The sequence below is a fragment of the Homalodisca vitripennis genome, chromosome 4 (genome assembly GCF_021130785.1).
Source record: "Homalodisca vitripennis isolate AUS2020 chromosome 4, UT_GWSS_2.1, whole genome shotgun sequence".
Taxonomy (NCBI): domain Eukaryota; kingdom Metazoa; phylum Arthropoda; class Insecta; order Hemiptera; family Cicadellidae; genus Homalodisca; species Homalodisca vitripennis.
In genome coordinates this window covers 11,412,548-11,427,004 of record NC_060210.1, presented here as the reverse complement: position 1 = coordinate 11,427,004, position 14,457 = coordinate 11,412,548, and the positions used below count along the sequence as shown (strand labels likewise).

The following is a 14,457-nucleotide window of genomic DNA, read 5'->3' as shown; positions in this document are numbered from 1 at the left end:
AGGTACATTCGGTCCCATTCACCTCGGATTACCGGGACTCTACTGTATTTGTATATTTTTGTAAATTTTGAATGCAAGACAATTTTAAAATAAAAATCACAGTTATAAATCCGTGATATTTGGTGTAATTTTATAGAAAACTTCATTCTTAATGCGACAATTTTTATTTCATTCATTCACCTGAATTTTTTTCACATTTACGTAGATTTTTGTAAAACTCAACAATTGTGTTCTCCTTACTAATGTTTAAACAAATATTTAACGTGTGTAGTCATCACATTATCGTCTCAGCGGTAAGTGTTTTTGTACCCCGTCGGCCATCACGAGACGGTACTGTGCTAAATGGTTAGTGGGTAAATCGAAAGTGTTAACACATCAAAAAAGATAATAATCAGAACATGTCAAGTTAACAGTTAAAATTTGTCAAGAATATGAAGTATTACAATGAATTGATTAAGTTTATTTTGCATGAAAAAGTCAAGGTTTGAAGTAAACATATAAGATCAATCATTTAAGACAGGGTGGAGAGTGTGAGAGCGCAACATAGTTCATGCGCATATAACTGAAAACAATTTTAACATTTTATGTGAATTGCACCATGCTTACCAACAGCAAGTTTTTTCTTTTTTGCCGCTGCACCTCCTGCGTCCTTTTTTCTCTTCTCTTTCTTTTGTTTCTCTGGACTAGATGATGTTCCTGACCATTCTGAAATAGATCCCAAATCAGCTGTCATATTTAACACGTTCTAACAACAGTTGTAAGACACCAGCTAATTGTATTTTGTCTACAAGTGCACTTGGAATACTAGTCATGAAAAATTGTCACAACTGTGAAAACTTTAATAAAATATTAAATATAAAGTAAAACTAAGTAACAATAAATAAAAGCACCATTGAAAATTATACATTTTTATTACATTTGAACTAAACATAATTTAATATCAAAAATTTTTGTTCAAAAATTGGTGTTCGCTATAATTAAAAAAAAAAAAAATGTAAAGAATGTCTTATTTTACCAATAAGAATTAGTTCAGAAAAAACGGTCATCTACCTATAGACATAATATAACATAGATGTTTCAGACATAAATGCTCTACATTTAATGTTGAAAATAAAATTATCAGTTTCCTACTAAATATCTGTATTAAGCTGTTTTTTTTAACTCGTTTGTTTATAGTAATTGTGAAACATACTATGGTCATATATATTGCAAGAGGATGTAGATGTAACCAATAGTCACTTAGTTTATCAACCTAAGTAGCTTACCGCTTCTAATAAAACAAATCTACCATACACTGGAAACTACAATTAATTTACCTGTTGTTTCTTCTTCCTCCTCCTCAGATTCTTCTTCATCCCCCAACATTCCGGACAAGTCATCTTCTTCATCCGGTAACAAGTATCCTGCAAGATTTATTACAAGACGTTAAGTTATTAAGCTAGTTTTATTTAATTGCCGTTTTTGAGTTGCTACAATTAGAAATTAGTTCCACATAGTCCACAACATCAAAGTAAACCTGTATTTTTAACAATAATACAATAACGAATCAGTCCACCTTATCTTATTCTTTCACTGAGGTTAATTTGTTTACCATTCCCTACTATTTTTATCACTTAAATAACTTCTTGAGCAGGCAACAAACAATAAATGTGTCACATAATTATCTTAAAATATTTAATAACCCATAGATATATGTTATCTCTTCCACATTTGTTACTGCAATTGAATTAAAAAATATATTTTATGGATTCAGAACGTTCTTTAAGAGGTTAAAAATCTGAAGTTACACCACCCATAAACAAAAATGCCTTTAATAAGATGAGTTTTAACAATTTGACAAGGTACGACTTTATACGGATACCTGCTTATGTGGTTTGATGTCCACAAAATTTCTTTGTTGTCTGATATTAATAAATACATTTAAACATAAAAACAATTAAGTAAAAAAAAATTAAGTTACATTCATTACAGAACCACAATGTGTTGTGTTTCTCAATTTGTTTAAACCCTTCTTGTTTTAAGTCTGTACACTAAAGATGAAACCATTTTGAGCAGGTTTCTTTACATAATACAGCATGACATTTACCAACATTTCTTGTACATTTACCACAAGGATATTTAGACATTTTCAATACTTTATTTTTAATTTTTTTTAAAAAACAAATAAATATATAAAATAACAATAATATTTATTTTGACTATTTTTGTATTAATATAATCAATATAAAATTTCTAATTAAATTACTAAATAAGAAAAGCAATTTATTAGTTTAAAAAATTTATAAATAATAAACACACTGTATAAAAAATAAAATTGCTTTATTAGATGTATTGCAAGTTTCATTATGAGTATTTAAGTATAAAATCATGGAATACTGACCAGCGATATGGGGGCTTTAATAATAAACCTTTACTAGAGTTTTATTGAACATACTTCTGCCGTGGAAAATATTTTAAAGCAGTTGCAAAATTTTAAATAACTCCTCAAACCATGCATACTTTTGCATAAAGCATACAAAACACTTTTAAATCCGAGGAAATTTGTTTCTTTGGTAATATCGAGGTATATTTACGAAACAATAATACCGTAACCGTTATTTATGAAGTTTTACATATCCTGCCAAAATATCAATTATCTTGTTTTACAACTAACTAAAAACATTTCTACTGCATCAACTAATACCTCTGTGGTTATTACCGTTCAATGTGGCAGTGCCTTCAATTCTGCCTCACACAGATAATAGGCATAACTTCATTATATGCTACTAGTGCTTTCTTTCGTCTCATATGAATTGAAAAATACCAAAAGTGAGCACAGTTGAGAGATTTAGTAACAATATTATTTTGTCAATTTTTATGTTGTCAATTTAATGTGGTTCTATCTATATATAATACTCTTTGATTATTTAGTCCAAATATTTTTGTTCGAAATTTTGAAAAATGAATTACCTGAAAGATGGATGCGACCATATCCTCTGCACTCAAAGGTTAATCTATCCCCAGCCATGAAGTTCAGATCCAAGTCTTCTTGTAGAATCCCTTTTTGTTTGCAGAGATTACACAGAAGAGCCTCTGAGCCTTCTGTTTCCAGCATAACACTCAAGATTTCTGAGTCTGAAAAACAATTCAAAGAAAACAAATTATTTTATGAATTAAAACCTGAAATGAAGTATAGCTTTCTGAGGAACTATCACTCTCTTCAGATTACACATACTATAGCAGCATGTATGGACATTTCTGGACATTCATATTGCTACCAGGTGATCAGTATGATGAAATTAAGAGACCGAGTCACCATATTCAGTGCATTTTATCTCAACTGAAAAGTTTCTACATTTAATGAAAATCTTATGGCAAAAATTAATGAGTATTAATTTTAATAATGTTGGAAATCAATTAACACTTCTATGTATTCAATATGTATGTATTTATATATATATTTGACTACTCACCATTTCTGACAGACGAACAGTCCAATGCAGCCTTGGAGACATGGAATGACTTTTCCACTGTGGTACTGTATCGTTTGCCAGGTTCAAGTACTAATCCTAAAAAAACAAAAACAAATGAAATAAATACATACAACTAATTGTATCTTAGTCAATATGGCTATTGAGCAGAAGATTTCGGAAAAGAAAAGACTAAGGGGCTTATCTCTTCAGCCCCAAAGGACATCAGAGAACAGGAAACACAAAATGTAACTAGTGTCATAGACTTGACTCCTTCAATCTGAGTCCATGTCTGTGTGAAGAGATCAAAAAGAAGTAGACGACGAGGACTCTGCATCATTTCAATATCAGGCACAGGTCTGTCTGGTTTGTCAATCATCCATTCAGTACAATCTAGATGAAGAAGTAATCTATTATGTTCTGACAGGATGGCCATTCCAAACCTTTTTTCGAATTCCAGATTTTTTGCCCAGCTGATTGGATAAAAACATCAGAAATTTTTGGAAGATTTTTTGCGTTGATTTGAAATCCCACATGAGGTTTGACATCCATATAATCATCCAATTGAATAAGCCGACTATGGTCGGCCATAAGGCCGGACTGCAACTGCCTCGCACTGATGACAACTGAAAATCATCCCTCGATGATAGTTTCAATCAGCAAATATAAAATTCCAACGGATTGATCATTAATGTGCAAGAGCTAAAAATAAAAGACAAATAACAGTATTTTCCATTTCTAGGCCATTACTCAAATACTATATATATATGATTTAACTTGGTTTAAAGAATTAATTTAGAACAATAATGTAACTGAATTATATTAGAGATATTTAAGATAATATTATAGTGAAACTTTATTTTTAAATGCAAAATAAATATACACATTCTATATATTTTTAAATAATACGACTTTATAGGCCTACTGAGTTTGAGCAGCGTTGTACATAGTCTACAATTACTTTACAAGGCCAACAGCATTTAAATCATTCTAATTGATAGTTCATTCGATTGTATTGATGATTCAAGGGTTGGACACTTATTAGATTGAAGCCTATTGTAAAATTTCTCTGGTATATAGGTCTAGACCAAAGTTAGTTTTGTTACTGTAATTGTAGTAAAAAACTATAATGTTATTGTAATAAATATACTTTAAATGCATATTATTTTATATAAATACATCTACATTAATTCATAAGTAAATAATTCTGATAATGATGAACAAGTCAAAATAATTTGTAGATATTAAAACATATTCCTTCTTACAATAAAAAATACAGAAATACTTTTTGTTTGCAAACAAAGAAAAAAAATTGAACCATACATTGATACTGTACATAAAAACCTTTAAAATTATTAGAAATATAATGAAACGTTTAGTATTAAAAAGAGTGGAAATTCGTTCTTAAAACCATTGTGAGTGACCTTTGCTTGTACTTTGAAAGACAAAGTTGCCTATGGGATTATCAGTACTGGGTTGTTTAACTGTAATGAAATGTCCAAGAGAATAAGAAGTTAATGTGATGGGTCATAACTCTGAATTGGAAGATATTGTTGTCTTGAATATTGTCTTCTTAAATATTTGTATTGTGAAATAAACAGGAAACTAAAAGAGACTGTATTGCTGGTAGTGGAGTGAAGTACTGGTTTGCATGAGTGCTGAATAATGTTACTTTATGAATGTATTACTGCGAGTTTATAGGTTGCTGAATGAGTATGATATTCTTTCTTTTTAATATTTTTGTTTTCTATAGAGAATTAAAGTAGAAAAAGATTGTGTTTTTGATAAGGAGTGGCCGATTTCAGAATCTAGTGCCAAAACACGCCACGAATGCTTGCAGTCGTCTAGGCCTCGGCACTTTGACGTCTATTGCCAATTCTCGCGTCTCAACTCAGCTTGAATACATGTGTTTCGTTTCTCAGATGCGGTAAAATGGTGAAACTATTTAAAACTTTTCCTCGTGAGAACCGACAATGTCGAAGATTTCTGCAGAAATAGACGGATGCATCTACAAAATAGGCATTGATTTAAAATCTTGGACATGACACAAGCAGCAGGGGGTGGTATGTGTTTAATGATATGTGGTTTTTAAATAATGAGCATAAAAGGGGATTATATTTCCCACTTGTATCATATCAGAGCTCTTACTATTAATCGGCCCGTGGGAGCGGTTTACATGAGCGAGAATTGTGCAAGCCTAATCGTGGGAACTCGAGATGATCAGTGTTGCTCTTGATTAAATTTATCTGAATATTTAAATGACATTATACCTAGAATTTTCATTTCAAAATCACGAAACTTTTTTTGTATCCTTATAATAATTTTTAAAGTGCTTATTATGTATTCAGGAGCTAAGGAGTATACATTTATTCCATAATAAAAGTAACTTTGCACCAAAGAAAAGTAAACAATTCTATTTGTTGAATCTGGAAAATTTAAATGCATTTCCTGACATATAAATAAAATAAATCTCAGTTTATTAGTGAGTGCGTCAATAGGATTACTAAACCTCATATTATAGTCCCAATTAAAAACCAAGATGTTTTAGACTGTTATTACTGTACATTGCAAGATTCAGCTATTAAATTTCATACTAGCTAGATCATTTAAATAGATCTATAGATGTTAAATAGGCCTAATGTAGGTGATATTATGCTGATTGTACCAAAAGTTTGCTGTTTTCATCCCTTAAGGGGAGTCGGAACGCCCATCTTCCCCATGTTAACAAAGGTACATTTTTCTCAGAAAGTACTTAGGCTACAGTCATAATTTTTTCAACATTTGTTTATTACCTTATTTTGTGTAATCAGACCCAACTTGGATAATTTTCAAAAAGTTTTTGCTAGTGAAAAAATTTTTTTCCCAAATCAATTTAAAAAATCACGTAATCATTTGGTAAAAGTTTTATACCAGCAAAACTAAGATTGCAAATTGCATGAAATTGGGTCTGATTGTTGGCAATAGCCTATAGATTATGTGGGAAAAATTTCAGTACTGTATCTTGAATACTTCCTGAGAAAAATGTACCTTTATGAGAAAAAGGCTAACTTTCCGGAAATCGCATTTATTGTGAAAACAAGACAAAATGAGGCTCTAGGTCTACCTTAGAAAGGTCCTGGGCCATACTGGGGTCTATCTGCTTCATCATCCTTTTCATTTTGAACCATTCTTCTTTTTCTTCTTTCTTGTCTGGCTTCTTTCGTTAATTTTTCCGCAGCTTTCTCACTTTTCCTCTGTCGCAATTCATCAATTCCGCGCAAAGCACTCACTGACCTATCACATAAACTTAGTCCAAGCTTCTGGAAAACTTCAAGTTTGCCACTATTTCCATCATTGAACGAAATGACAGCATCATATACACCAAGTTTCAACGTATCCAGCCTTACGAAGACCCGTTTTGGAATTTTGGCCCATACCACATTGTTGAAGCTCTCGTTTGGATTCTGCGTATGTCCGTGTAAACATTATTTTAACAACTCAGAATTTGTTAGTGCCCTGTAGATGTAATTTATTTCTAACATTATCTCTTGAGGTAGGCTATCTTTGTGGTCATAAACTGTACCTTGAGCCTTAGCCTTCTCATAACCACACCACGAGTCTACGCCTTTCGGACACAAACCGTGTTGAGGATTTTCATTAGTGGAGAGTTTATGAAAGTAGGTGGCCCGAATATTTTTCTTCATTTCTTCTACATTCTTTACACCTCTTCTTATTGCAAGGCCATAATATGTTTGTAATTTGTCTATTTGGGCGTCTGTTAGTCTTTTCTTTCCCCCAAGCACCTTACCGTCACCTAATTTTATTTTTATTTATTTATGTCACAACAAACATAGGCTAATAGGAAAATCAGATGTCAAGTAACATTAGAGGTAACACAGAGTAAGAATCAAGTCATAGAGGTTAAAACTTCTCTGTGTATAGAGAAGTGTGCACTATACAATGTGCTGAAAGAAGTGGTCAGCTTTCTCAACGCGTTTTCCGACCAAAACAGCTGACATACCTCTAGTTTTTATTTAATTTTGAAACTTAGGAATAAGATACAACTGTGAGAGTTATATTTTCTTAAAGGGAATAAACTAAAAATCAAAATAAAAAATAAAACTAAATTGTATAAATTTTATTTTTTTGCGTTCCGACTCCCCTTAATGTTGATAGTTTTTTCAATTGTATTCAACAATAAATTTTTAATTTCTATTGGGTCTTGAAAGTCTAGTATAGGCTACTAATTACAATGTATACCTGAATTTACTTTGTATCCTCTTGACTAAATTTAACATTGGTACTTTGGGATTATACCGACCACATCAGTATGAAGAACACAAAAATATGAATTTATAGAAACAAACATGATACAACGAAGAAACAACTCTTTAATTACAAAATTACGATTATCAATTGTTAATGGAGTGAGATTCCGTTATATGCCCCCAACGCTTAAACCTTTTTTAATGAACTTAGAACGTTATAAAACGATGTAATTGAATAACAGTTAACTAACATTCCATCAATCAACAAGCATTTCCAGGTATTGTGATCGGTATTGTTGTCGCTGTTATCTTATCTTTCTCGAGAATCCCAATTACGGCAGGCCGCGCGGCATCACATGATATTTAAGTTTTTTGCACGGTACATAATTGCCTTTCCATTACAATTCAATTTATATTTCTGATCAGCCCCTCTAGAATTTGATATTTTACTGATAGGTACTATCTCGAGGTTAATTTTTTTCATTCGTTGACATCAGCGCGCTGATATCCGGAGGTACTCACATTTTGGGTGGCGGAGTGTGATCAAGAATAAAAACAAGTTTTGTGTGTTTTTTTCAATAAAGAGTGTAGTTTTGTTTGGTAATGTTTGTTTTTGTTGAATTTTTGTGTTTAGAGAAATGTAGGAGACTCTGCAATCACGTTATCTACTAGACCGCTCGACTTTGACCTCTGTCTGAGGATGGGGAGGGGTTTGCGATAAGACAATTCCTGTTTTATATTGACAAAGTATTGTTCTACGCTAATCTAGTAATCATTAGAAGCAAAATGTCAAATAACGATTCATGTCTGGGTGTGGTCAGTATAATCCCAAAGTACCTTAACATTTTCTATAATACCTTTAACAATTCAGCTTAATTACTGTAAGTGACCAAAAATGGTCGGTAATTTTATCTTCTACCGTAAAAGATGTAGAAGTAACTTCCAATCTAGGTTTTTCAGAAGTGAAGTGGTCGCTATTAAAGGAGAACTTGCAGGATGGCCACTTTATCTTCTACCGTAAAAGATGTAGAAGTAACTTCCAATCTAGGTTTTTCAGAAGTGAAGTGGTCGCTATTAAAGGAGAACTTGCAGGATGGCCACTAAACACTTCTTACAGTACATAAAAAAAAAATTGTAATATTATAATTAAAACTTATGCCAAATGTAACAGTGATGGTTTACAGTCATCAGCTGTATTTGCAGGAAATGCTATGAAGTTGCAGAGGTTTAGCAAATTTCGTCACTTGCGGTTTGCGAGAATTCAATGACGATTCATCGCTAACGTCTATTTTAAGCTTCTTAATGTCGGCAAACACGATGTATAATAAATAACTTTTCTTTCTGTGATGTTTGGAAAAACATGTATCCAATTTGAAAAAATAAACAGAACAAACAATTACCAACACAGTGCTACCATGGAGCAGACTACAATCCAGCATTGCGGTGGCCTGTGGTGCACGAATTTTTGGTACAAAACCACAAATTAGCCAGAACACTAGGTCGCTTCCACGTATAGAACCAGCAGACACACTAGCATTGACAAATATGTACATTGAAAATACAAATTGCTATTAAAATATTATTTACAGCTCACATTATTATGTTACTAAATGTTTATGAACATTGTTAACTACAAAAGTACGTTTTAGCAATCTATAATTTGTGTACTGCCGTTCAGCCATTGTCCGCGAATAGATTTATTTACATCACTATATATAATTTGGTGAAATCGTGTTTTTCGTAGAATATTTTAAGCACTTCAGTTATCGAGTACATGAATCGATCCATCCTAATATTATTCCAGGCTCATTATAAAAATATACGGATAATCTACATGTGTTTTACTGGAGCCCAAAATTCACACATAATCCACGCTTTTTCAGATTCCGATTGTCACTGGCATTTCTAGTTTCAACGCCGCAAATGTATCGTGGCTCAGAACATATCCCACTGTCGGCCAACAAATTAAAAATGCATCAGAAAGTAATTAGCTATGGAAGTTGCCAAAGTGCGGTTAATTTTGCAATTTGTACAATAAGTAGATACCCATACAGACAGAACAGTACCTTCTATGGTTGCCCACATAATACGAGTACAATTAGCGTTATTACTTCTTCTTCTATGGGGTGGCCTACTGCCATGCACTTGAGCCTCTTGGGCCTTTTGCGCACCCCGGAAGCATACCATGAGGCCTACCAGCCTATGATTTCAGCAGTTCTACAAACCACCGAAAACAATCTACAGGTCCTCCCTGAGAAATTCACCACCCTTGTCCAAACTACCAAAGATGGCATACCGCTCCCTTGCTATTGTAGGACAATCAAAGACCAAGTGTTCGGCAGTTTCATCCTGCTCATCGAGCAGATCCTCCTGAAGGATGCAGACTCTGTGAAGATGCTTCCTCAGGTAACCATGTCCCGTGATCAAACCTATAACCCAAGAGGACATTGAACTATTTAGTGAGAGAAGGTCCGACGCCACTCTGGACGACTGTAGTACCATTCTACTCAATTCTCATGCCCTGATGCAACCTCCACCTTCTCTCATGTTCAGCGCGAACCCATTTCCAGACAGCCCCAAAGGATTCACACCTTGGAATAACGTCACCGTTGAGGGCCTGTCATAATTGACGCTGAGCCCTTGTTGGCCAGGGCATCAGCTTTCATTCCCAAGAACCCAACAAACAGTCACATTGTTAATTCTGGCAAGGGAAGAAACGACTTGATAGCAATCACAGACAAGTTTGGATTTGAACACACAAGAGTCCAGCGCCATCAATGCTGTCCGACTATCCGTGAAAATATTAATCGTCTTATTCCTTTAACATAGATGAAGATTTTCACGAGCACATTCCATAATAGCTGCGACCTCCGCCTAAAAAACTGTAGGATAAGGACCCATAGGGACCACCAGCTCCCTGCATGGTCTCACCCCTACAATTCCACTGCCTGTGCCGCTTTTTGTTTTAGAGCCGTCTGTAAACCATTCAAGCTCCACTGGTGGAAGAGGTTTCCTTCCATCCGACCAATCGTCCCTAGGAGGTATCACAAGAGTTTGTCAAAGGAACATTTTTGTGGCATGTGATCAGAGATCATGTGCAGAGCATCCCCTGAATCAGGATGCTAATTCTACAGTGCCCACCGCTGCAGCCCGACCAGTCCTGCTTGCTGAAGACAGTAGGCACTCCTGGCCATATCTCAAATGACAATGTCCAGGGTGGCGAGGTTGGGGCAACAGTCTAGAGCTGCACCCAGCACACTAGGAAATCCCCAGTAATAGCAAGGCAAGCCATCCTTTGGATGCCAGCCTGATAAGCTACCCCTATCCTGGCCTCAGTTTTTGGCTACCAGACAACAGCCCCATACATTATTACAGGTCTGACTACGGAGACATAAAGCCCGACAGTCCAACACTGGTTAAGGCAGAATCCACAATAACTAAATTCTTCATGAACAGTGAATGAACTAAAAAGGCTATATCCAATATTACTGCCACTGAGAAAAAGAACAAAAATTTCCATCTAAATTTAAGATTACATCTTATAAATCTATTGTTAATGAATTGATTTGTGAGGACTAATTATACTTGGTTTGTTGACGAGTTAAACGAATTTGATCTCTCAGCTAACCTTTTATTCATAACTTAATCTTTTGAAAATCACAGGTTTTTTCAATTTTAAATGCTTTACTTTTATGGTCTTCCCTCATCATGACTCGATTTCAGTTCAGCCATTTTTAAAGTATTTGAAACCATTTTTAACTTTTGATCATTTAGCCTCAAAGTTGGCCTATTATATTGAAGTTAAAAAACACATCGAATGGTCCAATAATAATAAGCAAATAACATGATTAGACTATCTATTAAACTCTCCTGATTCTATTGTGGTGGTGGCATCTTATTATACTGCAGCCGTAGTGGTCACTGCTTACACAAAAACGTACATCATTTTTCACTAACACTACATGGTGAACAAATCTCAATACTTGGCTACCTTAAATTGTCTAGCCTAAATAAAAAAAACTCTCACTTCCAAGTGTTTCTGTATTTCATGACCAGTGCTGAAAAAGGGGAGGCCTAAACTATTTATTTGATTGTTATTATTGATATGGTAATTATCATATTAACCGCCGGGGCGGAAAAATACGAGTTTTGCGTTCTTAACTTATTGGAATCGTCCTATATAAAAAAAAGTATAAGGTTTGATGGGGTGGAAATGAGAAATAACGAAGTTCTAGAAAATAAAAAATTAAATAACTTTCCAGTAATATCTCCATGTTCTACATCCACGTCTAGCGTCACGTGACCTTTTTGTGGCCAATGATTGAACCTCGTGATGACGTCATCGGTTGCGCCGCCATCTTTGCAAACGTAAATGAGAAATTACAGAAATGAGCAGAATTTTTGATCAAAATTAATAATGTTTTTCTTAATTTCGAGAAAAAAAAAATTAATTACGAGTGCCTCCGGCCATCAGCGCGGGCTTCGGCAGCACCTTCGGTGCTGCCCCGCGCTGATGTCAATAAAAGAAAAACATCCCTCGAGATAGTACCTATCAGTAAAATATAAAATTCTAGAGGGGCTGATCAAAAATATAAATTGAAATGTAATGCAAAGGCAATTATGTAAAGTTTAAAAACTAAATAAATCATGAAAAACTCAAATATATAGATGGATATTAACAGAGAACACTTACCATTAGTGTGTTGGCGGATATAGCTAAACAGCAGCAACAAAAAAGTGGTCTATTACAACGAAACGACACAGTCTCCCGGTTTAAAAAACACCACTCGACCGCACGACGAACAAATACACTCATTTTTAAAAATGCCCTGTTCTATTAAAAAAGAGATAATTTCGTTTCGGTTAAAACGTAAGCTCTTTACGTGCCCTACGAAACACTCCGACACACACAATTCACTAGGGTTGGTTGAACTAGTGGATGGTTGATTCATCATTGTAAACTCACTCACTCAATCCGACCTACTGAACACGATATCTTGTGTAGAACTGACCTATGCCCCGGACAACTCAGATAACAGGTATGCTATCAGGCTGCTATCAGTCCCGGCCGCAGATAATATTCAAGTAAACAGATTATCCAGACACAGCACACAAACTGAACATTAAAACATTAGAAACTTTACCACTTATCAATATACCCCCTAAAATCATGTTATTTGTCATTTGCACCCCCTAGTACTATATATATTTTTTGTTCAGGAGGGTGAGCAGAATACGTTGGTAACGTCAAATTCGTGATTTGCCGCCCCGGCGTTTAATCTTACTGGTACCATTGATATTGTATAATAATTGTAAGTAAAGCAAATACATTAAAAACAAGAATAAATTGTAATAACACGGTTAAAAATAACAAAACAATACAACCTAACAAAACCCACTTTAGCCTTCATATAAGAAAAACGTTAAATATTTACAGCTTGCTCTAATACCAGTGAGCATCAGCTTGTGAAATCTAGGTAAGTATTTCCCCATCGGTAATCAATTTGGAGCCAAACCCACATGTGTTTCTAGAAATAGGCCATCTCATCTAATTTCTTATTGATCGCCAGTAAATTTTCAATTAATTACTTTGTGCTATTTTTTGCTTTTATTAAAAATTACAATAACTAAATTGAAAACATTAAACATTTAAAAATTGTGAAATGAATTATTCATTCAGTTAAAAACAATGAATCCATCCGATAATAACAATCAAATTACACAAAAGTAGGCTGCTTATTTAAGTCTATCCCTTCTAGGCTATATAGAATTAGGCTTATTTGCCTTAATAGCTAAGCCAATAAAGGGGTTATTCCAAAATTCTTACTTAAATATCAATATAATTCGCAATAAAGAATTGCAACAAAATATTAATCTAGAAAGGTCTAATATTTGGATTAACCACCACCACGTTAGGCAAACAATTTGCTTACATAGGCAAACATGTACAATTGTGTGTAAGCTTAAACTTACAACAAAACAATAATGGATTTATGCACATTTGGTTATTGATAGTTTAAGAAGAATATTAGAAATAAATAGGAGACAGATGCAAAGTAAAAGAAATTAAATCTAACAAGCCTAGATGGAAACACGTGCTCCGTAACTAGGCTGAAAGTAAATAGATTCTAACTTACCCCAAAACATTTTCAGTAAATTGGTTTTTCGCACTGATTGAGAAAATAAAATATTAAAGATTGCACAAAGTGTTACAGAATAATTTACAAATACTTTGACGCCTAAAACCTCTTCAAGTAGATGTGATGGCCGGCTCCAGAAAAGAAAACAAACCGGTGTCGTTCACTGCGTAACTGTTCAGTTAGATAGAAGCTATCCCCTCTTGTCGCAAAACAAAAACTGCAACAGGAAGAAGAGATCAGAGATTTAGTTGGCGTACTGAAGTAACCAACACAACAAAACAAAATTTGCAATTTACATTTAATGCCTTATATTAGTTATATACAAAAGTTAAACGTATATTATTTATTATTTCATGGTTTTAAACACTAGTACGTGAGAATAATACTGATTTATATCAATGGCTTACTACGCTTTTAACAGTAAACGTTAAAATATAATATCTAAGGATGTGATGATAAAACTACGCAGAGCTAATTTGACATCAAACAATTATAAAAATTATATACTGATATTGGGTATTCATCGCTGTAAAGCTAAAGGGGGTTAACAGCTAAAAACCAATAATATTTCCGGTAGTGTGTAAAAACAAACTGTTAGAAAAACAATTCTAATTATATAAT

At 33.8% G+C, this 14,457-nt stretch overlaps 1 protein-coding gene across 1 annotated transcript in view; it reads right to left on the bottom strand.

Annotated features, from left to right (window-relative positions):
• LOC124358952 (46 kDa FK506-binding nuclear protein-like) overlaps positions 1 to 14,047 on the bottom strand; it is a 41,905-nt gene extending 27,858 nt beyond the window's left edge. The window contains exons 1-5 of the mRNA XM_046811237.1: positions 13,834 to 14,047; positions 3,453 to 3,548; positions 2,950 to 3,114; positions 1,317 to 1,403; positions 607 to 705 (exon numbers count right to left, since the gene is read on the bottom strand). Of these exons, the coding sequence (XP_046667193.1) occupies positions 607 to 705; positions 1,317 to 1,403; positions 2,950 to 3,114; positions 3,453 to 3,548; positions 13,834 to 13,843 (457 nt within the window). The 5' untranslated portion in view covers positions 13,844 to 14,047. The remainder of the gene's footprint in view (positions 1 to 606; positions 706 to 1,316; positions 1,404 to 2,949; positions 3,115 to 3,452; positions 3,549 to 13,833) is intronic.
• Between the last annotated feature and the right edge of the window lie 410 nt (positions 14,048 to 14,457).